Source organism: Chiloscyllium plagiosum, chromosome 26, assembly GCF_004010195.1.
Source record: "Chiloscyllium plagiosum isolate BGI_BamShark_2017 chromosome 26, ASM401019v2, whole genome shotgun sequence".
Classification (NCBI taxonomy): domain Eukaryota; kingdom Metazoa; phylum Chordata; class Chondrichthyes; order Orectolobiformes; family Hemiscylliidae; genus Chiloscyllium; species Chiloscyllium plagiosum.
In genome coordinates this window covers 34,425,153-34,452,348 of record NC_057735.1, presented here as the reverse complement: position 1 = coordinate 34,452,348, position 27,196 = coordinate 34,425,153, and the positions used below count along the sequence as shown (strand labels likewise).

Here is a 27,196-nt window from a genome sequence, read left to right as displayed (position 1 = left end):
TCTTAAACAGTGGCACCATGTTAGCCAACCTCCAGTCTTCCAGCACCTCTTCTGTAACTATTGATGATACAAATATTTCAGTAAGAGGCCCAGCAATCACTTTTCTAGTCCCCCACAGAGTTCTAGGTACACCTGATCACCTGTATCCACCTTTATGCGCTTCAAGACATCTAGCACTTCCTCCTCTGTAATATGGACATTTTTCAAGATGTCACTATCCATTTCCCTACATTATGTATTTTCCATGTCCTTTTCCACAGTAAATACTGATACAACGTACTAATTTAGTATCTCCGCCATTTTCTGCAGCTCTACACAAAGGCCGCTTTGCTGATCTTTGAGGTGCCCTATTCTCTCTGTTGTTTCCCTTTTATCCTTAATGTATTTGTAAAAACCCTTTGGATTCTCCTTAACTCTATTTGCCAAAGCTATCTCATGACCCCTTTTTGCCCTCCTGATTTCTCTCTTAGGTATACTCCTACCGCCTTTACAATCTTCTAGGATTCACTCGATCTATCCTATCTATACCTGACACATGCTTCCTTCTTTTTCTTAACCAAACCCTCAATTTCTTTAGTCATCAGCATTCCCTATACCAACCAGTCTTCACTTTCACCCTAACAGGAATATGCTTCCTCTGGACTCTCATTATCTCATTTCTGAAGGCTTCCCATTTTCCAGCTGTCCCTTTGCCTGCGAACTTCTGTCCCCTATCAGCTTTTGAAAGTTCTTGCCTAATACAGTTCAAGGGCAATGAATGCTGGTCTTGCCAATAATACCCATATTATTTTTTCAAACAATGTTAGTTGTACATTGCCTGCACATTTCAATGATTTATGTGTACAGTCCACCTGTTAATTGCCTGCATGCATTAATAAGGGGCAATATTGTTACTGCCTGTTTAAAGTCAGTCTGCATCTCTTAAAGAGGGGGTTGGTTGTAGGTGTTAGTGATTGTGTTCTTTTCGAAGAAGCTTTGGTGGCTGATGTTGGAAGAAAATGTGAACCAGGATTTTGGATGCTGCATCTTTGTCATGGAGAAGGTGGAAGTTGGATATTTGTCTTGTTCGTCTTGTGTTTGGGGGTGCGGGAGGGACGTGGAGGTCCTCAGTCCCTCTAGCCCCATGCTTAGAAAGCAAGAGTTAATGGAGGAGGTCAGTGCCTGGGATTTACCTTCAAAGAATTGCTGTAGTGCAGGAAGACATTTAATGATCTCATATGAATTATCAAAATCAGTGAGCAGATTTTCATACGCCTTGATCTTTCAACTACATTACTAAACTCATCCACTGCTCAATTCACAACATTTGCATTACTCACCCATCAATAAGCTCTATCAGTAATGACACATAGCTAACATTCATATGTTTTATTGAGCTGTCATCATGGATCAGATCTCAAACAACAATGAGACAAAGTACAGGAAATAGGGAGCTTAGTGGCACGCTGTAAAGACAATCTCTCCCTCAATGTCAGCAAAATGAAGGATCTTGTCCTCAATTTCAGGACGTGGTGTGGAGGGCTTAGTAAATATCACCCACAATCTGTCCTGCTCCATCGATGTTGATGCTATAACCAAGAAAGCACACCAATATTTCTACTTCCTCAGAAGGGTAAAGAAATTTGACACATTCACAATAACTCATGACAATACTCGTAGATGCACCATAGAAAGCATCCTATCTGGACGCAGCACAGCTTAGTATGGGCAACTGTTCTGCCCAAGGCTGCAAGAAATTTCAGAAAACAGCCCCGTCCACCATGAAAACCAGCCTTCCATCCATCGACTCCATCTACACTTCCCACTACCTCAGGAAACATCCAATGGAATCGATGAGCCCTCCACCCTGTTAAACACCCTTCCATCCTCCTCCATCAGGCAGAAGATACAAAAGTTTGAATTGAAGATTCAAAAACAGTTGCTTCCCTGCTGTTTCAGTCTTATGAATAGACTTCTCATGTATAATGATTGAACTCTCTCTGCACCTTCTTTGTTGCTCTAACACAATATTCTACATTCTGTTCTAATACCCTGTTTACTTCATCTAAGGTGTGATTTGTCTGGATTGCATGCCAAACAATAGTTTTCTCTGTATCTCAGTACATGACAATAATAAATCAAAACATTGTAGCAGGCTTCACGCTCACGTCTTGCACACACCAACATCTCTTCAACTGTGATCGCCACATCTTACAAACATGTTACTCAACACTCACTGACATTTCCTCCTTTCATTTAGAAGGTGGCATATATTTGGAGAGAGCGGGAATTAATAAACAAGATGAGTTGGTGAGGTTCCTAATGAAGGACTTATGCTCAAAACATCGATTCTTCTGCTCCTTGGATGCTGTCTGACCTGCTGTGCGTTTCCAATGTTATACTTTTTGACTCTGATTTCCAGCATCTGCAGTCCTCACTTGCTCTGAGTTCATGAGGTTGTAGTGTAATATGCAGACATATTTGAATTTATCAGCAACATTAATTAACATTTTAATCACTGAAACAATGTTCCTTAACTGTAGTTATTGTCAATTTTATGTTTAGAATTAATGTGGCTATTCTTTAAAGATTATTTAAATTTCATAATTGCAAATCCATACTACACTACATGTATCTTGACAATTTGTTTTTTTCTTAATTATAAAATGTAATTGTGATCTTATTAATATGGCTTCCAGTCCCCAAGAATCACTTTATTAAGCTAATAAACTGCAATCACTTAATGTATTTTCCACCTATTCATCTTGCGCATTTATTACTTAATCATTTAAGACAATCTTTCCGACTGGGAGAGAAAAAGTATTCTTATAAATAACCTTCCACCAGGTTCACTATCAGAGAAGTACATCGTTTGTCAGTTATGTTGTGGTTCACTATTATGTACATGCACCGTAGTTAATAGTATCTTGAAAAAGTACTTTCAGTTTTACAAATTTGTTTTCTTTTGAAGCTTCAAACCATTGACTAATGTATTTATAAATTCATTTTACTATTTATCAATATGTAAATCAATATGGGAAAACTTTACCAAGCAACAAAGAACCACAAAGCAAGCAATAAAGAAAGAATTGATAGATTATGAATGCAAACCTGCACAGAATATAAAAAACAGGAAGGAAACATCTTTATAAACATATAAAATGGAAAAGGGTTGCTAAAGTGGACATAGGTCCCTTGTAGAATGAGAAAAGGGACTTACTGGATAATACTGAAATGGCGGAGGCCATAAATAACTATTTTGTGTCAGTCTTCACAGTGGATGATGTGTCTAACATGCCAGAGAATGATGTTAAGGATATGATGGGAGGTGAGGACCTCAATTCAATTGTTATCATAAAGAGGGTAGTGTTGAGCAAACTTAAGGGTCGAAAAGTAGATAAGTCCCCTGGTCCTGATAAAATGCCTGCTAGGGTGCTGAAAGAAATGGTGGAAGTTATAGTAGATGCATTAATAGTAATTTACCAAAATTCACTGGACTAGAAGACCATGAATGTCACACTGTGTAGGTAAAAGGCAGGCAAATATAGGCCAGTTAGCTTAATACCTATAGTCTGGAAAATGCTGGAGGCTAACATTAAAGAAGAAATAGTGAGACATCTGGATGGAAAGAGTTCCATCAGACAGATGCAACATGGATTCAGGAAGGGAAAGTCATGTTTGACAAACTTACTAGAGTTCTTTGAGGATGTAACAAGGGCGGTGGATAGAGGAGAGCAGGTGTATGTTGTATACTTAGATTTCCAGAAGGCATTCGGTGCTGCATAAAAGACACTTCCATAATATAAGAATGCATGGAATGTAATAGCATGGATAGAGGACTGGTTAACCAATAGAAATCAGAGAGTTTGGACATTTGGGTGTTTCTCTGTTTGGAGATCAGTGGTGAGCAGGATGCTGTAGTGGTCAGTGTTGCGCCCACAACTGTTCATCGTATAAACGATTTGGAAGAGGACACTGAGTGTAATGTATCCAAGTTTGCTGATGACACTAAATTGAGTGGCAAGGCAAACTGTGCCGAGGATGTGGATGGTCTGCAGAGAGATTGAGATAGATTAAGTGAGTATGCAAGGTCTGGCAGGTGGAGTACAATGTTGGTAAATGTGAGGTTATTCCACTTTGGAAGTAAAAATAGTAGGTCAGAGTATTATTTAAATGGTGAACATTTGATGAACATAAATGTAATCAACCGGTTTTGCCTTAATTTTCATTCTCTTAATTTCAGACTGATGTCCAATCTGCCACTCTGCACTATAAACTGAAGTGGGTATAAATAATTATAATTGAGATTCAACAGAACTGAAAAAGTAAGTTTGCTCCTTCCAACTTCTGATGCACTTGGTGTATTGCCAAACATCAACTATGTCCCTGCAATGACCTTTTGAAGTCACTGATTAGCATATTAGAAGTATACATGCTTAAAACAAAACCTCCCTATAGGATATCAAGATTGTCATAAAAGGTCAGACTCAGCACAGTGCATGGAATATTAATGAGAATTCAATCTGGTCTCCGTTATGAAGACCGAGTCCTCTGTTCAGGTTGAAAGTGACACCATTTGTACAGATAGATTAGATTCTCTACAGTGTGGAAACAGGCCCTTCGGCCCAACAAGTCCACACTGCTTCTCCGAAGAGAAACCCACCCAGACCCATTCCCCTACCCTATATTTACTCCTGACTAACACACCTAACACTGTGGGCAATTTAGCATGGCCAATTCAGCTGACCTGCTCATCTTTGGATTGTGGGAGGAAAGTGGAGAACCCGGAGGAAACCCACGCAGACACGGGGAGAATGTGCAAACTCCACATAGTCAGGTGGGAATCAAACCCAGGTCCCTGGTGCTGTGAGATGGCAGTGTAACCACTGAGCCATTAATTTTCAGTAAAGCACATTCTATTTTGTTATAAAGTTAAAAATCACACAACACTAGGTTATAGTCCAACAGGTTTAATTGGAAGCACACTAGCTTTCGGAGCGACGCTCCTTCATCAGGTGATTGTGGAGGGCTCGACCGTAACCCGTACCCATAGCGGGGGCCTCAACCGGGACCAAGTTGCATTCTCTGGTTAGCTGTTAACAATGGTGATAGCTATTGTTGGACTTCTTACCAGGAAACGTGCAGGTTAAAAGTTATGGGATCTTTGACATTTCTATCTATCACCGACAACATTAGCAAGATTATTTGCGACTGTAAATGAAAAATGACACCACTGCGGTCATTTTTAAAGTCTACCTCCAGTAACTAAGCAGAGATCCATTCTGTTTTCAGCTGATAAGACTTTTTACATTATTTGTGTCTCTCTAAGAGGTGTGATACAGCAGTTTAAAATTGGCAGTGTGAGTTGTTCAGATAAATATTTCGATGAGGTTCTGTGAAGGATCAAACAATACAAAATAAGTCAGAAGTAGCTCTGGGGAAGAAATTTTTTCTGCAATTCTTACTAATTGCTTGAAGGCAGATCCCTCAACCAAAACATAGCTGGTTGAATCAGATCTCATTTTGCATTGGGTAATTATAATGTGGAAGAAATGATCCATCTAGGCAATTGATTGACAATAGCCTTGCATGGGGAACAGGGACAGGACTAAATACATCTTTACTGAAAGTGAATTTAAAAAATGAGACAATTGGACCAGGAATGTGTTGATGTTGTTCTGTTTAAACTCAGGGCTGAATCTTTCCAGCCCCTGAATGGTGTGGACAATGGCAACTCTCCATTTTGGCCAACATTCCCAAATATCTCCATGGACAATAGCTGCTTTTATCCGTTGTCCATGGATATTGACATTAGGTATACTATCCCCACTACATCATCATGGCACATCTCCCATTCATATTTAATCTTGTTCACTACTTCAATACTGCACTTTGAACCCCGACATCACCTTTCATTGTAATGTGGCTGCCCGGCATCTCCGAATCATATTTTGTTATAAGCATGCTGTAGCAAATACAGTTTTTAGTAAGATTCTTACTAAGCAATTAGTAAGAATTGCAGAAAAAATTTCTTCCCCAGAGCTACTTCTGACTTATTTTGTATTGTTTGATCCTTCACAGAACCTCATCGAAATATTTGCTACAGGGACTGGCATTGGAGCAGGGCATATCTCTGAGCTGTTTATTTGTTTTCTTCATGCTCACTTTGTGCCTAATTGGATGCTTACAACATCTCAGGCTTGCCTTATTGTTCATTGCCACATTATTCAGAACATACAGGCTCACAGTACCCCGATCTTGCCCTGCCTTTTAGCACAAGTTCGTATGAAACCAGATGGACCAGCTGGCATCGACCTAGGCACTGGGAAAGACAACAGCAGAAACAATCTTGTTGACCCTGCAAAGTCCTTCTTACTAACATCTGGGTTCGAGTGCCAAAAATTGGGAGAGCTGTCTCATGGACTAGTCATGCAACACACTGACGTGGTCATACTCACAGAATCTTACTTTACAGACAATATCCCACACACCAGCATCACCGTCCCTAGATATGTTCTGTTCCACCAGCAGGACAGACCCAGCAGAAGTGGTGGAACAGTGGTATACAGTGAGGAAGGAGTCTTCCACATTTACTCTGGAACCAATGACGTCTCATGGCTTCAGTTTAAACGCAGGCAAAGATTTCCTTCTGCTGGTTACCATCATCCCATCATTGATGAATCAATGCTCCTCCATGTTGAACAACACTTGGAGGAAGCACAGAGGTGGAGCAGGCAACAAATATACTCTGAATGGAGAATTTCAATATCCATAACCGATCGTGTTTTGGCAGCAGTACCACAGATCAAGCTGATCGGGTCCTTACAGACAAAGTTGCTAGACTGGGCCTGCGGCAGATGGTGAGGGAACCAACAGGAGGGAAAAACATACATCACCTCATCCTTACAATCTGCCTGCTGCAAATGTATCTGTTAATGACAGTCTTAGTAAGAGTCACAACCACACAGTCCTTGTGGAGACAAAGTCCCGCCTTCACGTAGAGAATACCTTCCATTGTGTTGTATGGCACTGTATTACTGTGTTGAATGGAACAGACTTTGAACAAATCTAGCACCACCACACCAATACCCTCCCTGCTCTCAGACCCTCCCACATTCCTGCTCCATTTGAAAGGCCAGATATCTCATGAGGATAGCTGCTGGAAGACAAGTTTTCAAAGGAGGAAGGTCAGAACATTAAGCAGAAGGGACATTACCTATACTATGTATCATTCAGTACAACAACACAAGACTTAAATTATATCAATGTGAGTTGGGTGAAGCCATCATTGTAAATTTCTTATTGGTCAAAAGTGAAGCAGCCCATGTTTAGTCCCAGAATCAACTGCTATATTTTTGTTTGTTGTTCTTTTGCTTTTCCTGTTCTATCAAAGTGAACCTTTAGAACTGTTTGAAAGCTTTACAAAATGTGTATGGTTTTGGTTTCCTTACTTGAGAAAGGATGTACTGGCGCTGAAGGGGTGCAGAGGAGGTTTACTAGGTTGATACCAGAGTTGAGAGTTGGCGTATAAGGAGAGATTGAGTAGACTGGTGCTATAATCAATGGAATTTAGAAGAGTAAAGGGGGATCTTTTATAGAAACATATAAAATTATGAAGGGAATAGATAAGACAAAAGCAGGGAGGTTGTTTTCACTGGCAGCTAAAACTAGAATTAAAGGGCATAGCCTCAAAATAAGGGGAGCAGATATGGACAGAGGTGAGGAGGAGCTTCCTCTCCCAAAGGGTTGTGAATCTGTGGAATTCTCTGTCCAGTAGAGCAGTTGAGGCTACCCCATTGAATGTTTTTAAGGCAAAAGTAGATTTTTGAACAGTAAAGGAGTTAAGGGTTATGGTGAGTGGGCAGGTTAGTTGAGCTGAGTTCATGAAAAGATCAGCCATAAACGTAGGGAATGGTGGAGCGGACTCAAGGGGCTAGATGCCCTACTCCTGCTCCTATTATGTTCTTACGTGCTGCTCACACATTCAACCATGATAATATCTTATATTCTGCTGGGTGTTAGGTAAAGAGTAGCACTCCTTCAGATAGGTATGGTGCTTAGGCTTCAGTGTGTCTGAAGTTTGATTCTTGTAGCTGCCCGTGTTAGAACAGTCGATCAGACCTGGCGATGATGGAAAGTGGCAATACACTAATGAACCTAATCTTCCGTTTCCAATGAAGTGTCACCTCTGCCTCATATGTGCTCTCAGAAGCTTTTCATTTCCCTCCCACTACGTGTACTGTGAGGGGCTATTTCTATTAGTAGTGTTTGATCTCGTACATGGCTAGGCTTTAAATATGGTGCCACAGACAGGAATCCCACAAGGACCTGAGATGGCAAACCCTTCTCCTACTGTTAAGTGTGCAATAGCGTGAGTATGGCACTGGAAAGGCATGTGTCCATGATAGGGTGAACACCAGGGAATTGTATGAGAGAACTCAATGGAACTCTGAGAGAAAACCTCCAGGAAACTTCCCAGAATTAATACCACCAACTTTGGTAACATTCAGCCAGATTCTTCTTCTTATGTTTAGAATGTAAATTCTGATGTTCTGATGTAATGTGGAAACTACTGGTAGTAACATGATTTTTCAATCATAGTAATAGTTCATGAGAAAAAGGTAGCTTCCCTACTTCTCCAATGGGGTAATGGCAGTTGAATACCTTTGCTCTCCTCAGCAGTTCTCAGTTTCCTTGTGTTTGGTTCCTTTGCCACCCAGGGGAAGCTATAAACAGGGTTTGTGCCACTAGCACTGAAGAGAGAAATCTGGCATTGCTACAGCAGCATGAGAGATGGGAACACCCTCTGAGGGCCAAATATCCCTGAAGAAGAAAAGGGATTTTGGCCATGTAGGCTTCCAGAGAGACCAAGGCCTAGAAGGGAAGAAGCTGAAAAATGTGTTGCTGGAAAAGCGCAGCAGGTCAGGCAGCATCCAAGGAGCAGGAGAATCCTCGTTTCGGGCATAAGCCCTTCTTTAGGAAAGGGAAGAAGAAAGCAGACAGAGGAGCTTTATTCTAGTTCTGTTGCGATACCCAAAGATTTACTGTCACCTTTTACCAGGGAGTCTTGGAGATTAATTGTAATAGGATCAGCAAGGAGCAGGCTAGGCTCCATACCCTCATATCTTTGACGTAGCGAAGAGAATCTTGATACCTGTTTTTCGAGCTTGGGACAATGAGGCAGCATTATAACTTATTGCTTCATTTCCCCCACAATTTCAAATAAACAGAGAAAGAACTCAATCTGAACTGACCTTTGTGCTGTGAAAGAGAGGAAAACACTATCAAACCACAAAACACAATTTTGTTGAAGATTTCATTATGATAAGTTAACTGATTCTGTGACGCTGCTTGCACTGAATACTCTGTCCCCTTTGAATTGGGCTTTTGTAATCTATCCAACACCATTTGCTGTTTGTGTGCAGAAATTATTTTCCAACTAATCATCATGCTTGTAAAATCAACTTCCCAATGCCCAACCGGGAAAGTTTAATTCCCAGGTTCACAGCGGCACAACATTTGGAAAACAACGTCATTGTTTTCTTGCCAAAAGGTACAATCTGTTCATGATGCTTAACAGAACTTGGCCTGCAGCCTTACTCAAGGATTTCAAAGCTACTGATGCTACTTAATTTAAGGATAGAGGCAGCAGAATAGAACAGAATTTTAAAAAAATTCTCTTTTAACTCAACAAGGATGATTTTCTGAATTTTTGCCGTTGTTGGGGGACTTTGCTCAAAGTCTTTGTAGTATGCCACACATGCCAACGATTCTTAATATGCAAAGCTTATCTTTCCATCTCCAGGCGAAATATAGAACAGCTCTATTGGGATTTTCATCTTCTTTCAATGACTTGTATTCATGTACTACCTTTTTATGTAGCAAAATGTTTCAATATGCTTCATAGAATTATTGATAAACTCAGGACACATTAGGACAGGTGACCAAAACCCGAACCAAAGAGGTGGGCTCAAGGAACATTTTAACAGAGGAAAAAAAATGTACAGTTGACTTTTCTCAAAAGGAGACCACATAATTTGCCACAAGCAATTGGCGCATGCTGTGGGTGTGACACTGACATTGCATAGTGCCACACAGAGACAAATGCACCCCCTCCTTTGGCTGTTTAGTCCTCCTGCTTTAATAAGCTCCTCTGCACTAAAAGGCAACATAAGCCTCAGCGACAGGCAGTTGTCAAGTTAGCACAAAGTGAGTGAGTGGTATTAAACCAATGTTTGGATGAAGAGTGGAGGAGGATTCAGGGATCTTGTGGTGAAGACAGGGTTGACGAAAGACTTGTAGAAACAAGTGATGGACCTCTCTGACTTCCATTTAGGAATTGGTGCCATCTGGTTTCTTGGGAAGGAGAGAGCAATTTGAAGCCAGTTGAGTTAATAATGAGATAGAAATGCATGGAAGTAAGGTAACCATCACTGAGGAATGGGATTCTAAACTCATCATTTAAACAACAAAGGAAACATTTTTTGACGTAGGAATTCTGATTATTTTTCATTTTCAGTTTCTCACCAATCGCCAACAGACAGTTCTACCCTATGTTCATGTGTTTATGTATTTAACTATCCAGAGTATCACTCCTGCATTACAGTCCAGGTATTGGGCCAACAATGTATGAGCTTGCAGCACATGGTGTGATCTAAGAAATACAGCCAGTGACGTTCCAGCATTTTGGTCCAAATGTGTGAATAGAAAAAATACAGCACAGAATGGGCCCTTTGACCCACAGAATGGGCCCTTTGATTTGTCAACACTTCAAATCTCTGGAAACCACGAATAGTGACAGCAATCAATGGAGCAATTGCAGCTTCTGTATTTTAAAACTATATATTTTTTGAGATTTCTATTAAAGTACAGAGCTGAGTGAACCTACTAAAATGAATGGTTTACTAAACCGTGTGGCAATGGGAATTTGGTGAGAGTGGGAATTCAATGCAGCGGGACAAGGGGAAAGGGACTGCCAAATAACCTGATTAGATTAGATTACTTACAGTGTGGAAACAAGCCCTTCGGCCCAACAAGTCCACACCGACCCACCGAAGAGTAACCCACCCATACATTTACCCTTTCACCTAACACTACGGGCAATTTAGCATAGCCAATTCACCTAACCTGCACATCTTTGGACTGTGGGAGGAAACCGGTGCTCCTGGAGGAAACCCACGCAGACACAGGGACAATGTGCAAACTCCACACAGTCAGTCGCCTGAGGCGGTAATTGAACCCGGGTCTCTGGTGCTGTGAGGCAGCAGAGCTAACCACTGTGCCACCGTGCCACTCACTAAATATATTTAAGGGCCTGAAACTCAAATGAACAAAGTACAGAATGCCAACCTCAGGAAGGAGTGTTTCAGATTTTGTGGACTGGGGATAAGTTTGAGACTGATGGAACACGCAACGTGGATGGGCTGTATCTCAATAAGGCTGAAACCGAAGTGTTTGCAGAGTGAATCAAAATGGTATAACTTACAGACTATGTGCCAAGAGCTGGTAAGTGTGACTAGTCTGGACAGCTTTTTCTTAGCCAGCATGGCTGTGACTTGGTGAATGGGCCCCTATGTACCATACATTTTCTATATTTCCAATGCGTTATTGTCAACAAATATTATGGTACACCAAGAAATGCAGAATTGCATATTTGTTTCCTTATTAATTCTTCTTCTTAAAGAATCAAAAACAACTTTAATATTTTTTGTTGAGTGTTGTTTTTGATCAAGCATTATCAACCACAGCAACTCTCACTTGTATTTGTAAAGCATGTTTGTTTGGAAGAAAGCACCCCAATATGCTTCACAAAGGAATTATGAAGCAACGTTTGACACCAAGCCACAGGACGTAACAAAGTAGAAGATGAAAAGCTTGGTCGAAGAGACAGGTTTTAGAGAAAGTCATGTCGGAGAGGAAATTACAGAGCTTTGGGCCTTATTAACCTAAGGAGTAGCTGAAGATTATGGAGTTAGGGAGTGACTGGCCTGAGGACAAATTTAAAAATGAGAATTCTGAAGTCGAGGTGTTGCTTAACCAGATAATGAGTGAGTGACATAATTTTATCAAACCTCAAATTTATCAGCTTGGATTGAAACCATTATTTAGAACAAAGTTGATATTACTTTTGTGTCAAAGGCCCTACACATTATTTTCTCTAAAGATTTTGTGTCTAAAACAGAATCTTTACAAAGGTCTTCTTAATATCAACTGTTGGCTATTAATATTTTCCTGACAGTAACCGGTATTTCATTTTGATCAAATGATTGTCTGGAAACTGAGGGATAAGAATTCAAGGGTTCCTGAGGGATCTACTCAAGGATTATATAGACTGCAGTTGATTTTTCTTTCATGGAGAGCTAGTGATACATTGCTGAATTCATGTGTGCTTAATGCGAATTCTAATGCCCCTCTTAGGCCTTGGTACTTCCAAAAGAGCAGTTGGACTGAGTCTTAGATTATTTTAAGTGAAGGCAAGGCTTTTAGGGGCTTTGTCACTGAGGTACAGGGAGTACTCTCATCCTGTATTACCTATTTGCCTCATTAATTGTCTGTCACGTCCCTCTGGAGACTCTCACACCCTTTTTCCACTCCACCACGCTCCATTCTCACAACAACTAGACGCTCAGCAGATATCACAGAATTCATCGGCATCCCTTGTATCTACGCCATCTTTAAAAGCCTGTTGTATTGCTGGATAATCACAGCCAGTATGATTCCTGAAGCTTGTCCCGAACTTGGCAGACTGAGGAATTCAGCATCACGTTGTGTGGCGACATATACCAGGAGGTCCACTGGATAGAGTGGTGCAGATGCAGGACTTCTCCTACACCATGCAGCAGCATTGGAAACCACAGTAGCGTCCTATGACAGTTGTATGCTCTGAGATTGCCATCTGAGTTAGAGCTGTCTTAGCAATCTGGAGAGATACCCAGCACTGTAGGAAAAAGACCAATGTCCTTCTCCACTCCATCAGAGTAAGATCCACCATCTCTACTCCAATAACTCTCTCTCACTCCATCTCTGCTACTGTACCCACTCGCCACCAAGATACATGCCTCATTACTCTCTCAATTACTGACATCATCTTCCTACTCACTCTCACCCAAGATAACCTCCAACACCACTAACACTGCATGCCTTCTGTGCTACCTACTCACTTGCTTGGGACACCTCCTCGACTACACCAATATTAATAGCTATGCCTTCACTTTCTTCTCTTGTAATACCTGCCTTTCTCTACCTCCAAAAGGAAAACAGCCCATAATAGGGCAGAAAGACTCAAGAGAGGTGATTTGCATCCCTTCTGAGGAGAGGATCCTGATTCTTACCACTTCACACCAGGCCTAGAACTGGTGTCGAGGCTGCTCCAGTGTCTCAATCTAGTCTACTGGATTCATTGCTCATAATGTGGTCTCCCCTCCATTGGGGAGACATAAAGTACACTTGGTGTCCACTTTGCAGAACACCTATGTTTTGTCCATAAAAATGACCCCAAACTTCCACTTTAACACACTACTGTGTTCCTACACCAACATTTCTTAGTGAGTTATGAAAAGACTTGTAGCTCAGGTTAAGATTTTGGATGTCGGTTTGCTTGCTGAGCTGGAATGTTCATTTCCAGACGTTTGGTTACCCTACTAGGTAACATCTTCAGTGGGCCTCAGGTGAAGCAATGCTGAAAATTCCTGCTTTCTATTTATGTGTTTGGGTTTCTTTGAGTTGGGTTGGTGGTGTCATTTCCTGTGGTGATGTTGTTTCCTGGAAACATCACCACAGGAAATGATATCACCAACCCAAAGAAACCCAAACATATAAATAGAAAGTAGTAATTTTCAGCATTACTTCGCCTGAGACCCACTGAAGATGTTACCTAGTAGAGTAACAAAACGTCTGGAAATGAACCTTCCAGCTCAGTGAGCAAACCTAAATCCAAAACCAACATTTCTCTTGCAGGCCTGCTGCAGTATTCCAGTGAGCCTCAGAGCAACATCTCACTGTCTACTTGGGCACCCTACGGCCTCTAGGTCTCAACATGATGTTCAATATCTTTAGAACCTGATTTAATCATTCCACGTTTTTACTAACCCTTCACCTATTCCTATTAAGCCATGGTTTGGCTTTATTTACTGTGCCAGGATCCCGTGGCCAAAGAATGTCCCATTTGATTGAGGCTGTTGACAACTACGACAAGGTTCCTGACTCTATATCTTTGCTAAACTTCACAGAACCTTATCCATGCAGAAGGAGGCCATTCAGCCCATCTGTACCAGCTCTTCAAAAGAGTGTCATTACCAAGTGGCAATTTTCCAAACTTTTCCCATACCCTTCAACAATAATTCTGTCCAAATAATTATTCAGTAGCACCTCAAATGCCTCAATTAAACCTGCCTCCATAACATTCCCAGGTAGTGCATTTCAAATCTTAACTACTCAGTTTTTAAAAAGCTTTTCTACTCCACAATACTCTTGCATCTTTTTCATGTGAATTTAAATATATGCCCTCTCTTTTTTGTTCCTTCCTATCTATTCTATCCAGTCCTCTCCTGATTTTGAAAACCTCTATCAAATCTCCTCTCAGCTGACTTCTCTCTAAGAAGAACAGTCCCAGTTCTTTCAATCTAACCTCATAACAAAAGTTTCTCATTCCTGGAAGCATTCTTTTAAATTGCATCTGCTCTCTCTCCAATGCATTCACTTTTTTTTATATAATTTGCTACAACTGTATACCATTTTCCAGCTGAAGTCAACAAGTGTCTTATATAAGTTCAACACTGCCTCCTTTCACTTGTACTTAATCACTCTATTAATAAAGTCAAGGACATTGTATGCTTTATTAACTGCTCTCTCTACAAGTTCTGGTGCCTGCAATGATCTGTGCACACTTACACCCAGGCCAAACTTGATGCCATACGAGAAAGGGTCACCAAGCAATAGCTACCCTTTGGGTCCCTCCTATCTTGATTGTATTCTTGAAGCCAAATAGAAACTTAGGGTAAGAGTAGGTCATTTTGACCTTGGACCTTTCAGTAGGTTATGGCTGATCCTCTACCTCAACACTATGTTTCGACTTTGTCTTCATACTTGTTGAGGCCTTGAATATCTAAACAACTATTAAACTCTTTCTCGAATACACTAAGTGACCTGAAATTCTTTATGGTAGTAAATTCTACAGGTTGACCGCACCTCTGAATGAAGGAGTTTTTCCTCATCTCAGTTCCAAATTGCCTACCCTGTGATCCTGCGTTCTAGACTTCCAAATCAGAGGAAGTATCTAGTCTGCCCAGTTAGAATTTTATATATTCATCCTTTCCCCGTTTGATTATTCTAAACTCTAGTGAATACAAGTCCAGTTAAACCAATCTATTATTGTATGACAATCCTGCCATCTCCAGTATCAGCTTAGAGAACCTTCATTGCTTTCCTTCTATGGTAAGTATATTGTCATAACGAAGACAGTCATAACTGCACACAATACTCCAGTTGTGGTATTATTTACCCATGCCCTGTATAACTCTGGTAAGCCATCCCTACTTCTGGACTCCAATCCTCTTGCATTGGAGGTCAAAATACCATTTGTCTTTCTAGTTGCCGCACCTCCTGTCTACTTTCATTAAACAGCAAGGCAAGACAGTAGTAATACAAGTCTGGTGTCTCTGGTGAGTGAGTCAATGATAGCAAATAAAGACCCTCAAATGCAGCTTGCCCCTGAGCATATTTGTGTCTCCTTGCTGCAACATGACAATGATAGTTGCCAGTACAACTAGTGGCAAAGCATTGAAGTGTAGAAGTGACCTGTATGTGAATCAGGAGATGTGTCATGGGGGTTCTAAGAGGCTGGTATTTGTTGAATACCAATATTTGTGGATATGGTGTGTGCTTGGTTAGTGTCCATGGAACATGCCCTCCGATGTTTGTGCCTGGTTTCCAACAAGGAAATCTTTTGGACCAAATGGCAAGTTGAATCAGTTAGGTACTTGCTCTAGTTTCATTGTCAAGTTTTTTTTAGATTAGATTACGTTACAGTGTGGAAACAGGCCCTTCAGCCCAACAAGTCCACACCGACCCGCCGAAGCGCAACCCACCCATACCCCTACATTTACCCCTTACCCAACACTACGGACAATTTAGCATGGCCAATTCACCTGACCTGCACATCTTTGGACTGTGGGAGGAAACCGGAGCACCTGGAGGAAACCCACGCAGACACGGGGAGAATGTGCAAACTCCACACAGTCAGTCGCCTGAGGCGGGAATTGAACCCGGGTCTCTGGCGCTGTGAGGCAGCAGTGCTAACCACTGTGCCACTGTGACATCTAGCTTGTAAAATGAATTACTAAATATTAGAGAGACAAGTTGTGGCATTAACAAGGTATTTCACAAATAATAATGACCATCAATTGGCACATCCCTATTACGGAGTGACAATCTTTCTTTTCACTATTTGTGAAAGGTATAAAAGAATGGAGTGAGATGATGTTGATGTCGAAATGGACCTCACGACACATGTCGCCTGATTCTGTCACACATCTTGCCATAGCCCACATCTCCAAGACCCCTATAAGATTTCACCCATTGTCCTGTATACCTGAGAGTCCTCCCACGTCCATTTTCTTCAGGTTCTTTGCTTCCAGGATGCAGACAGTGAGTTTCCCTGCTGTTGGAACATAGCGCAAAGAGGTGCAAATGTCTCCCAGTTTCTCCGGCTGCAGGAAAAATCAGCAATATTTGAATCACATAACTATCACAATCTTTGCAGGTTATAATGCAAAAACTTATCTTACCAGTGAAACAGGGCAGACAACAGGGCAGACATCAACAGATTTTGATGCAATTCCACATCAAAATCCAAACATAATTTCATGTTTTACCTGTTGCTAAACTGACAATTTTAAAAGCTAATCTTCGTACTTATACTGTTTGGATGCAAGATTTTCAGCATTAAATCCTGAACTTACTTTATAGCGCATGACAATGTTCCAAGATTTTGCAGTTGTGCAGCAGTATCTATCACTTAAAACTTTGTTGAATGAGATGTCACTAAGTTTTTAAACTATCACGAACATTTCAATTGTTTTTTACAGTGAATCTGCATAAATCTGTGTAAAACATTGAAACTCATGTCAAATTACTGGTTGTGCTAATTGTACCTGTCCTGTGGGCAGCAGGCAACACTGACAATTTCCAAATGTCCATGTTTAACTGTACATTCACTGATATCAGAAGCTGCTGTCAGTTTCATGCAGTAGTGACCACCACTGCAAACAATTTCAATGTCATTATAATGGAAAATTCTAGGCCATACCTTTTCCTTTTCAATTCTATTTTGATTCTCTGGTGTGCCACTGTATGGATATTAGGCAATTTCAGGATCCTTAAAGCCTACCTCTTCCTTCTCAGCACTCTCGAGGTCTCTCCATTCTTCAAGCTGTTGACCAAGGTCCACCTTCGTCATTAGTACCAACACTTGACCAATGCAGTCATGTTTGGAAAATCGGTCAAAGTCATAAACAGCCATCACCAGGGTCTTTCCACCCAGCTCTTGATAAGGAACCTGCAGAGAAAGTTCAGTTAAAGGGAAGATTAAATGTCATAAATCTGTGGATCTCCTTCTGTGTTTGCTGTCTGTTTCCTCAATGCATGGTCACTTTATTGTTATCAGTTATAAATTTACTTACCAAGCAGGGGCATTTGATAACTTTTGAAATATGCTTAAAGGAATGTAGAAATCTCTGAATTGTAGTAGGAAACATTTTGAATAGTCAGTGGTATTAATAGAGATGAAAATGTGTATTTTGTAGTGATTTGCTGGGTATTTAAAAAACTCCATCATTGATAACACAGCTAAAGCATTTGCCTTTGATTTGCCTCAATACATTAGTGAATTCATGTTGCTTAATATATCAACATATCAAAATATCTTGAGACTACAGAATCAAAACAAAATCATGAAACCCTCAGTCACAGTTAAAAACTCATAGTATCTAATAAGTTTTGACAAAGCAATCTATTCATTAATTGAAAATATCTTGCAGCACTAAATAGGGTCGACAGTTTCCCAACATCGTCTTTGTAAATTTGCTAGTGACTCAACAACACCATGCTTCAGTTTGAAAGAAAGACCTTGAACCTGATCAGACATTTGACGGTAAGAAAACAATAAAGTGTTTGTTTTTACTGCAACATATGAATGGAACATTATTTGATGTTACCACCTGTAGGAAGATAATTTATTTATTGCCAATAGGGAACGGACTCCAGTATTTTAAAAAAAAACCTTTCATACTGATTATTTATATTTTATATGATGAATTCTGTGGTCAGATTTTGCTACCACAGTCTTTGTGACATGATTCAAGGAAGCTGGTTCCATGTGATGGCAACTTGGGAGCTAAAAGATGAATAATTCATGAACAAACCAGACAGCGGATACTGGAGTGAATTTTCATTTTTAGTTCTACTAGTGCAGAACCTCCCCCACCGGGAGTACATATCAAAAATGTGAGTGTATGCCTCATTAATTTTCATGGATGGGAAATCACAACCTCACACAAAAGCTGAATTCCCACTCTGTGCGCCTGGTGTGTGAAAGTTTGCATGGAAATCTGAAACATGAAAAGTTTCCCCACTATGTGGCCAGGAAAAGACTTAAGTTCAGTCCTTCCCTTGCATTAAGTTGGCCAATTTTAGTGGAATTAATGATGTGAATGATACGTCTTTTTCTTACCATTTCTGAGCTGGGGGAACGTTTGCCAGGGTTAGTAGTCTACTTGCGATCTAGCAATTCCTGTAGGAATTTTGTATAAGGGTGTTGAAACTGCTAGGTTATTATGACTCCTTTCTTTAATCAGCCTGTCAACATTGATTGACTGTCAAAATTCAATGAGTTAAAGTGCTAGCACGTTTGGAACAGCTTCACAAAAGTTTTCCATCAGGAAGAAGGACAAGGTGTGGGGGAGGGGGCAAGAAATCACAAAAATAAATTGGGAGAGTTTGAAAAATTGTATTAAAGGTAAAATAAACTCGCTATACTTCAGGTACCAAAAGTACATCTTGGACTTTTTACTGAAATGAGATAGCATTCTCTGTTGGGAATTGCATGGTGAGATTGTAACTGGCCTGTTTGAATGGAGATTATTACTGCAATGTCATTGAGCTGACCTTAGTTAGATTTTCCAACATAATCAACATGTGCTAGAACTACGTGTTTCTGATCTCCATACACAGTAATAATTCTTTTCTTTAAATCAAACTTTGAGTAAAAGGGTGATGCAACAAGATTTCTCATTTTAAGACTTCACTGTTTCAAAAGGTTAACAGCACTATTAGCTAAATACTATCTTTGTAAGCATCCTATTGTGCAAACACACAATGGAATATTCCGCTTTTTGCACAACTGAATACACACTTCACTCATATGTTTCAAAGTGCCCTTCAAGTAGACATTAAATTTTCCTGAAATCCTCCCAAAGTGATTCTTAGCTCCCAAGAATTTACTTCCATTCTTTTCTTTCTCAGCCTGGGAACTTCAAAGCATAATTTTTCATGCTGAAATTTATTTCCCTGAAATTCTTACAGCCTTCCTTTAATTCTTCATGTATTCAGCCTTTTCAATTCAAACACTAGCTCCCACCTGTGGTTAAAGATGCCGTCTCTCTTTCTCCTTGATCCTGGCAGAATACCTAAGCTGAGAGTTTAAGGACACCTCGGATCCTCCTTTCTTCTCCATGGCAACATGAATCATACGGGCCTCGTATCCAGTTAGAGATGTTAATTACCGCTATCCTAGACACCTCAACTGTTTCTTACCTTGGAAATAAGTGAACAGTTTAAAAGAGAGCTGATTACAACCTGACGTTCTCAACATTTTGCTTAGTTTTTGAAGGCTGACTATCTATCCACTACTAGCAAAATTCTGTTTGTTAATGTCTCTAAGTATAAAAACCTTGCACCCTCTTCTGCACAAAATCATCTGGACCCACTTTGATCTCGAACAATCAAACCACTCAGACTTGCTAACAGGCAGACTTCTTCATAGTTGTTTTACCTTCAACAGAGATACAGTCCCAACATATAGCAATCTTATAAACTTCATCTTGTCACAAATTTGAGTTTCAACTTCACACTCTTTATTACCATTCGTATTTATTAGGTATGTATAACATGGATTAGAAAGGTAAAATCATATTTGCGTTTATACGAGATAGTAAGGAAAAGAGTAGAAAATTCATTGATCTTTTGGAAATACTGTAAACCATCTACTTGACACTTTAAATTTTCATGATGTTGATGTGTTCTATCCTGACCAACAGGGAATTCTTATACATTAAGACTTGCTTCACTAGTAACATAATTATGAATATAATCCTCATTTTTCAAAAGCCTCCTGGAAACTGTGCAGCGACTGAACATGTTGATTGAAACATTGTTTGCAAACAGTTCCATTTATATAAATCAGTCTGATAACTGCATCTGCATTATTCATTTTTGTGAGGCCTTTCATTCACTAGACTTTATAATTGTTGGATTGAAATGGCTCTGATGAAATTATTCAGTTAAACTGATGTGAAGAGTCTGATTGGAGAATACAGAGTTTAAAGCTTAGATAAATTTTCAAAAGGGGAAGAAATTGGCAATTGATTTTGCAGAATTTTGAGAGGCATGTCCAGGAGAAATGATAATGGGAAATAAGGAAATGGTATAGGTATTAAATGAATACTTCCTATCTGTCTTCAGAATAGGAGATATTGAAAATATTCTGATGATAGTGGGGGGATAATGCATTTAGTGAGAATGAGGAACTGAAATTATTTGTACAGAAATTAGACAGGAGAAATTGTGGCTATGTCTGATAAATCAGTTGGACCTGATGGCCTGTATTCTAATGCTTTAAATGACTGGATGCAGTGATTATGCATACTGGTTTAGATCTTCAAAAATTCTGTAGTTTCTAAAATGGTTTCTATGAATTAGCAGGTATAAAATGGAACTTTACTCTTCAATGTGTGGGATGCAAATATCAAAATAACTCAATTTCATTATTAGGGGTGTGTTTGCATGACACTTTGAAAATTATAATGTAACTGGGAAGCATCAAACATGGATTTGTGAAGTTGGAATCATCTTTGAAAAATCTTTTGGAATTTTTTGAGGTTGCAATTGGGAGATCATAACAGCGAATCATTGGATTTTGTTTTTCAAAATGCATTTGATGAGGCACAGTGAAAGGTTATTACACAAGGCAGGTGTGTGTGTGTGTGTTACAGTTAAACAGGGCTGAAAGCCAAAGGCAGACTTACAGCAGGGATTATGACTTTGGCAATTTTACCAGAGCTGTGCTTTGTCAAGCCAACCAGACTATTTAACATGCTTTATCAAAGAGATTGAATAAAGGAGTTTGGGGAATCTATGCCATCAATACTCTCATGTATCAAGCTAAGACATTTCTGTAGGAGTGTGCAGTTTAGGTATTAAACATTATCAGAGAACTTTGTTAGAATACAGCTACAGTCATACAATCATCGAATTGTGCAGCACAGAAACAGACCCTTCGGTTCAACTCGTCCATGCTGAACAGATAACCTAAATTAATCTAGTCCCATTTGCCAGCATTTGGCCCATTTCCAAGTCTTGGAGCAATTTAGGAACACGGTTGAGAGAGATCCTGTATAGCAGTAGCTGAGTTAGAAAACTTTGGAAACAGACATATGATGCAACATAGTTGCTAGGTGTGCAGGGGTGTTTGTTGCCAGCTGAGATAGATACATTTTTGTTGTATTGACTATTTAAAGTCTTTTCATTTAAGGTATCATTTGCTTGTTCGTTCATGTCTAATTTGTATTGGTTCCAATTTGTGTCAAAGAAAAAAAGCTACAAATCATGGAAACTTGTTTGTAATTTATTTAGGGGCCATTCAGTAATTTCGGCTCCTATTTCCTAAGATCAACTGACAGAGTTTCAATGAATATGCTAAGCATTCTGTACTCAGCAAAGGTCTTAGTATTATCCCTCTGCCTACCAATCTTGATGAATTTCAGACATGACATAATTCTCTCATCGCCTTCTCTGGCATGTTCAATAAATTCATGTTGCTTTAGTAGTTAGTTTTCCTTTCACATGACAGGAACATGAACTCAATGTAACTTTGAGGGCATTATTTTTAACTTTTCATTAAAGTAAGCAGAAATTCCTGGCTTTTGGCAACATGTTTCATTTAATCAGTCTGAAAATCTGCTGTTTCAGCAAATGTTATACTGCTTCATACAGAATGAGGAGTTCTAAGCCTGTTAATATTGAATAGTAAAGCAAGGATTCTGAATCAAAGTCTTTACAAAAAAACCTTACAGGTTTTCAAAGGCATTTGCTGTGGATGAAATCACATTCACAAACACTGAAGGAGTCATATTGATCTTCCAAGTACATCATCATGGTTTTAATGATATGTCTATTATATGAGATAACCAATGTTCGTCACTGCAATAATGTTTCAGTTATTTATTGTGATAATGACTCAGATCAAATGGTATTCTCAAATGTGCACATCATGTATAAAATAGTTGAAATTCTTAGAACATATTTAAGATGAGTAATTAAGGTTCAATGTAATCTAAAAGAAATCTACCAGAGGTAAATGAAGTCTATTGATAGATTATCACTTTTTAATCTCATACAATTGTAATCATTTGCCTTTTGTGGCCTGTGGATAACCCTCCACAGCCAGAGAGGTGCTTTTAATTTGAATTCATTGCTGTAATGTAGGCAGTATGGAAGTCAATTTACACATGAGATAATGAAATGAGATAATCCATTTTAGTGACATCAGTTGAATGATAATTGTTGGTTAGGTTATGGAGCTTTCCTTCCTCAAAACTTTGACATCCTCGATAAAAGTGGAGGGCTTATAAGGCCTCAGTCTAACATTCATTTCAAAAGGTGCATTGCAACAGTGCAGAAAAGAACCCTGAAAAAACAGAAGCATTTACTCTGGACTGAACTGGACTGAAGTTAAGCATTCAAATTATACAGCTCTGTTGCTTTCCAGTATGTAGCATTGAAACAGAAATTAATTGGACTAAACTTGCACGCAAACTAAAAGCTGTTTAAAGAAAGGTGCAAGCAAACCTGACACATCTACTCTCTTGACTCTGGTGGAGAGGTTTCATCATGAATGGAAGGTGTAACAATAATCCAGCCAAAAAAAGCACTTTAACTTTGTACTCCGTACAAATGTTATTTTATGTCAACATTAATGAGGAGAAACTTGAATGGTCATGACTTGAATTTCTGATCAGGCCTAGGCAGATGACCAACAAAGAATAGTGTTGGGGTGTTGAAAGGCCTGGAATAGGTAAGAAGGATCAGGTTGTATCGTTTACTGGGAGGAAAGTTAATTGGGATTTCATCCTCTATTCCTCGGAACAAAATATATCTGTGGTTCCACTAATGGAACCTATTGAGGATATAATAGCAATGTTATGTTTTTAGAATAATAATTTGAGATAGAATGCTACTTTCAGAAATACTGACTATAAACTATCTTTTATCTGCTTCACTAATGTCCTTTAGGGAAGAAGATCTGTCATTCTTAATCAATCTGGTTCATACGTAACCTCAGACTAACAGTAATGTGACAGACTCTTAACTGTTCTGCTAAATGGTCTAGCAAGCCACTCAGTTGTATTTGAAGTGTTTCAGCACCATCATCTCAGTAGGATTTGGAGAGTGACATTAAATGTTGGCCTTACCACTAATGCCATATTTCATAAAATAATGTATTGATACACCCCATAAACTTGTTTACATAACAAATACTCATCATGTAAAATGCCTGGATTCATATTATGCTTAATAAACAAAATTATTAGTAATAATATAACAGTTGGGGCAAGGTTATATTAAGTATTAGTGAGATAGATGGAAAGGAACAGTGCCTGAAGTAATTACATTATCCATTTAATTAAGTGAGTAGGAGATGTTATCTTTAAGCCTGAATTAAAATTAGCATTTTAGTTTGAATCTGGAGGGTATGTGATTATTGTGGTGAATGTCATCCAAGAGGGAAGTGTTAGTAACTACAGAATTATAACTTAGCTTAACATCTGCAGTGAGGACAATGTTCAAGAGTATTTTGTAAAATGTAATCCATATTTACTTAATCAGCATGCCCCTTTAGTAGTGCAATACTTGTGAAGTTGCTGTGCAAGCCACTTACAAACCATTTCTTTTAAGCTACACCACATGCAGTCTTACCAAAAGGTTTAAAGTAACTGCACATTAAAATTACTGGGCTGCACACATGAGAGAGAAAAAAAATATTTAAAAGAATCATTGGTGATGAGTGGTCAGTACGGAGTTCAGACCATTAATAGATAAAGCCACTTGAATCTTCTTGAATTCATTGTTAACTGAAATGTCAAGAGTTAAATGAAATGAATGTAGTTTACCTGAATGTTAAGACTTTTGACAAAATTCCACAAATGACACTTTTAAGGGAGTTTAAAAATAATAGACTTCTTGGAAAATTAGCTAGCTAGAACAAAGATTTCCAGAATCTCATGAATGAGCTTTATTGATAGATTGGATTGAATGTTAACAACTGTTAAAAACAAAATAAAAAGATCACTAACGAACATGTCTCTAACTGAAACAGAATGGAAACTGAAGTTTAACTTGTTCAATATATCACTATTTGCCTTGAAGTGTTACCTTGAATGTAAAGTACTCATTAAAGACAGGGTTGAGAGTCTTTTTCTGAACCTTCGTCTCATATTTCTTCTTCTTGTCTGGAAGCAGGAAGACCTTAACGTAAGGATCAGATGTGCCACCCATGTCCAATGCAGGAAGTTCAGCTGCCTGAAGAATTCCCACAGTTAGCTGCAAAAGACATGGAGGACAGTTAAGGCTCTATAATGACAATCACATTTCTTTAAAGAAGATGATACAGAAAGCATAAGGTATTCCAATGGGAGCTTAGTGGCCTGGGTACTGCTGCTTCCCCCAATTCCATTTTGCCTGGCAAGGGACAGAATCATTGCAGGGCAATTGGCAGAGACCAACAAAGAGAGAAGCAATTTGACTTTTAACAGAAATTTCAAACTTCCAAAAGGTATGAACAATTCGACAGTCTGGTCCCCCTTGCTGGGTGTTATGGCTGAATGCACTCCCACTGACACATGTACCTGCTGACTCTATGCAAATTACACGCCTGTCAACCTTGCAAACTTTTAACAAAAGCTATTATGTTCTTCATGCTAATGTAACCATTCAGGTTGTATCTAGTTTATGGATCCATCATTGTGAAGGTCGTGATATGATTCTCCAAAGTGCCGACTGGCGTATGCCCATGGAGCAGTGCTGTCCTTGATAATGTCTTCAGCATAATATTCACAAAAAAAGTTTATGAACTGCAAATTGAACATTCAGAAAAGATATAACTTATACAAGGCACTGACCCAGAAATTTTACAATGTGCTTTTAGTTCTCCTGTTTGTTGCAGAAGATCCATAACTGAGACAACAACTTCCTGGCCTACAATCAATCATCAATAATTGGAGGATGTCCATCAGCAGTTCCTCTCTTACTCCATTTAAGCCTGAACTGACCTTGAAGAGCTGCATTGAAGATGGGTAAACTGTCAGATTTCAGGAGCTACACAGGTCAGCTGAAGCAGTTGTTTGTTTTCCAAGTAAATGAGAACGTGGGGAATGTTAGATGGCATTCTTCTGCTTTTACCAACATGTTTGAAGAAAGCACCTACAAAGAGAACCTGCCCAATATGAACAAGGCAACTGATAACCTTGTAGCTGATTTTCAAAAAAAGCAAAGAAGTAACCTTGCCAAAGTTATGATGTTCGTTCTTTAGACTTGTTACATTACCGTCCTTTCACAAGGTTATAAAAGACAGGAGGCAGTTATTTTTACAAGGAATATTGTCAATGTAACTTACTTAACCTTCACTTCATCCACAGACCATATTTCAAATACACTTCCTTTATTATTGTTGGCAGAATGACATCTTATGTATACATGGGCAAACTCCACTGAGACTAGTAAAAGGAGCAAAGATGCAATGGAGTTATTGATTTCTGTACAGTATGAAACCTTAGCGACTCTTCATGAGACATTGTTTTCTGTCTAAAATTAATCCTAAAAGAGGATGCATTATTGTATAGTTGAACTACAGGCAAACCATTTGGGATGGTCAAAATAATGTCATAGCATCTAATCATCTCTTAGAGGAGATAATTACAGCCAGATTCCAAGGTTTTCCTATTATATATATTCGATGATCTCAAGTGGTCATGCACTAACTTAATTTGTTTCAAAAACATTCCAGTGTAGAGCTGTAGCTCAAGAGGAGTTCTTCCCAAAAACAGTATTTCTCCAGCAATTACCTGCATTTCTATAGCGCATATTTGGCAAAATTTAATGTTGTTAACCAGGATCACCCCTGCTGTCTAGTGAACATCTAGGGAACACAAAATGGGAACCTCTGATCGAATTTGGCCTTTGGTTTTGTTTCCCTCTTTCATATCCTGAGTCCCCAGTGATCTTGGAGTAGCTTCACTGTCCCTCACAGACAATTTCAACTCTTCCAACATCAACGCTATCTCCGTCAGGCATTACTAACCTCATCTGCAATCACAAGACAGTGCTGTGGAATCCTGCTGACTGTACCAGAAATTTAATATAAAATTTGTCACAATGACAGCCCAAAGACCATGAAGCAAGATTCTCTACTCCACCTGCATCAGGTCATTACAAACATGAAAAGAAATATAAAGCTAATCAAGGAAGTATTTGCTTGGGATAAAAACTGGTTTACATTAAATTGAGGAACCCCTTGGCTGCCTGTTCCTTCTCAACTGCATCTCCTCCACTTCCCGCTCCTCCACCCTTGAACCCCGCCCCTCCAATTGCCACCAGGATAGAACTCCACTGGTCCTCACCTACCACCCCACCAACCTCCAGATACATTGTATCATCCTTTGTCATTTCCGCCACCTCCAAACAGACCCCACCACCAAGGATATATTTCCCTCCCCTCCCCTATCAGCATTCCGGAAAGACCACTCCCTCCGCGACTCCCTCGTCAGGTCCACACCTCCCACCAACCCAACCTCCACTCCCAGCACCTCCCCCTGCAACTGCAAGAAATGCAAAACTTGCGCCCACACCTTCTCCCTTACTTCCCTCCAAGGCCCCAAGGGATACTTCC

General features: G+C 39.5%; 1 protein-coding gene across 8 annotated transcripts in view; it reads right to left on the bottom strand.

Moving 5' to 3' along the window:
* Positions 1–27,196, bottom strand: part of LOC122563239 (synaptotagmin-B) — a 640,974-nt gene that overhangs the window by 78,259 nt on the left and 535,519 nt on the right. For all 8 annotated transcript variants that reach the window (XM_043716847.1, XM_043716850.1, XM_043716851.1 and 5 more), the window contains 3 exons: positions 24,685–24,852; positions 17,366–17,533; positions 16,568–16,685 (listed from right to left, as the gene is read on the bottom strand). In XM_043716847.1, the coding sequence (XP_043572782.1) occupies positions 16,568–16,685; positions 17,366–17,533; positions 24,685–24,852 (454 nt within the window). The remainder of the gene's footprint in view (positions 1–16,567; positions 16,686–17,365; positions 17,534–24,684; positions 24,853–27,196) is intronic.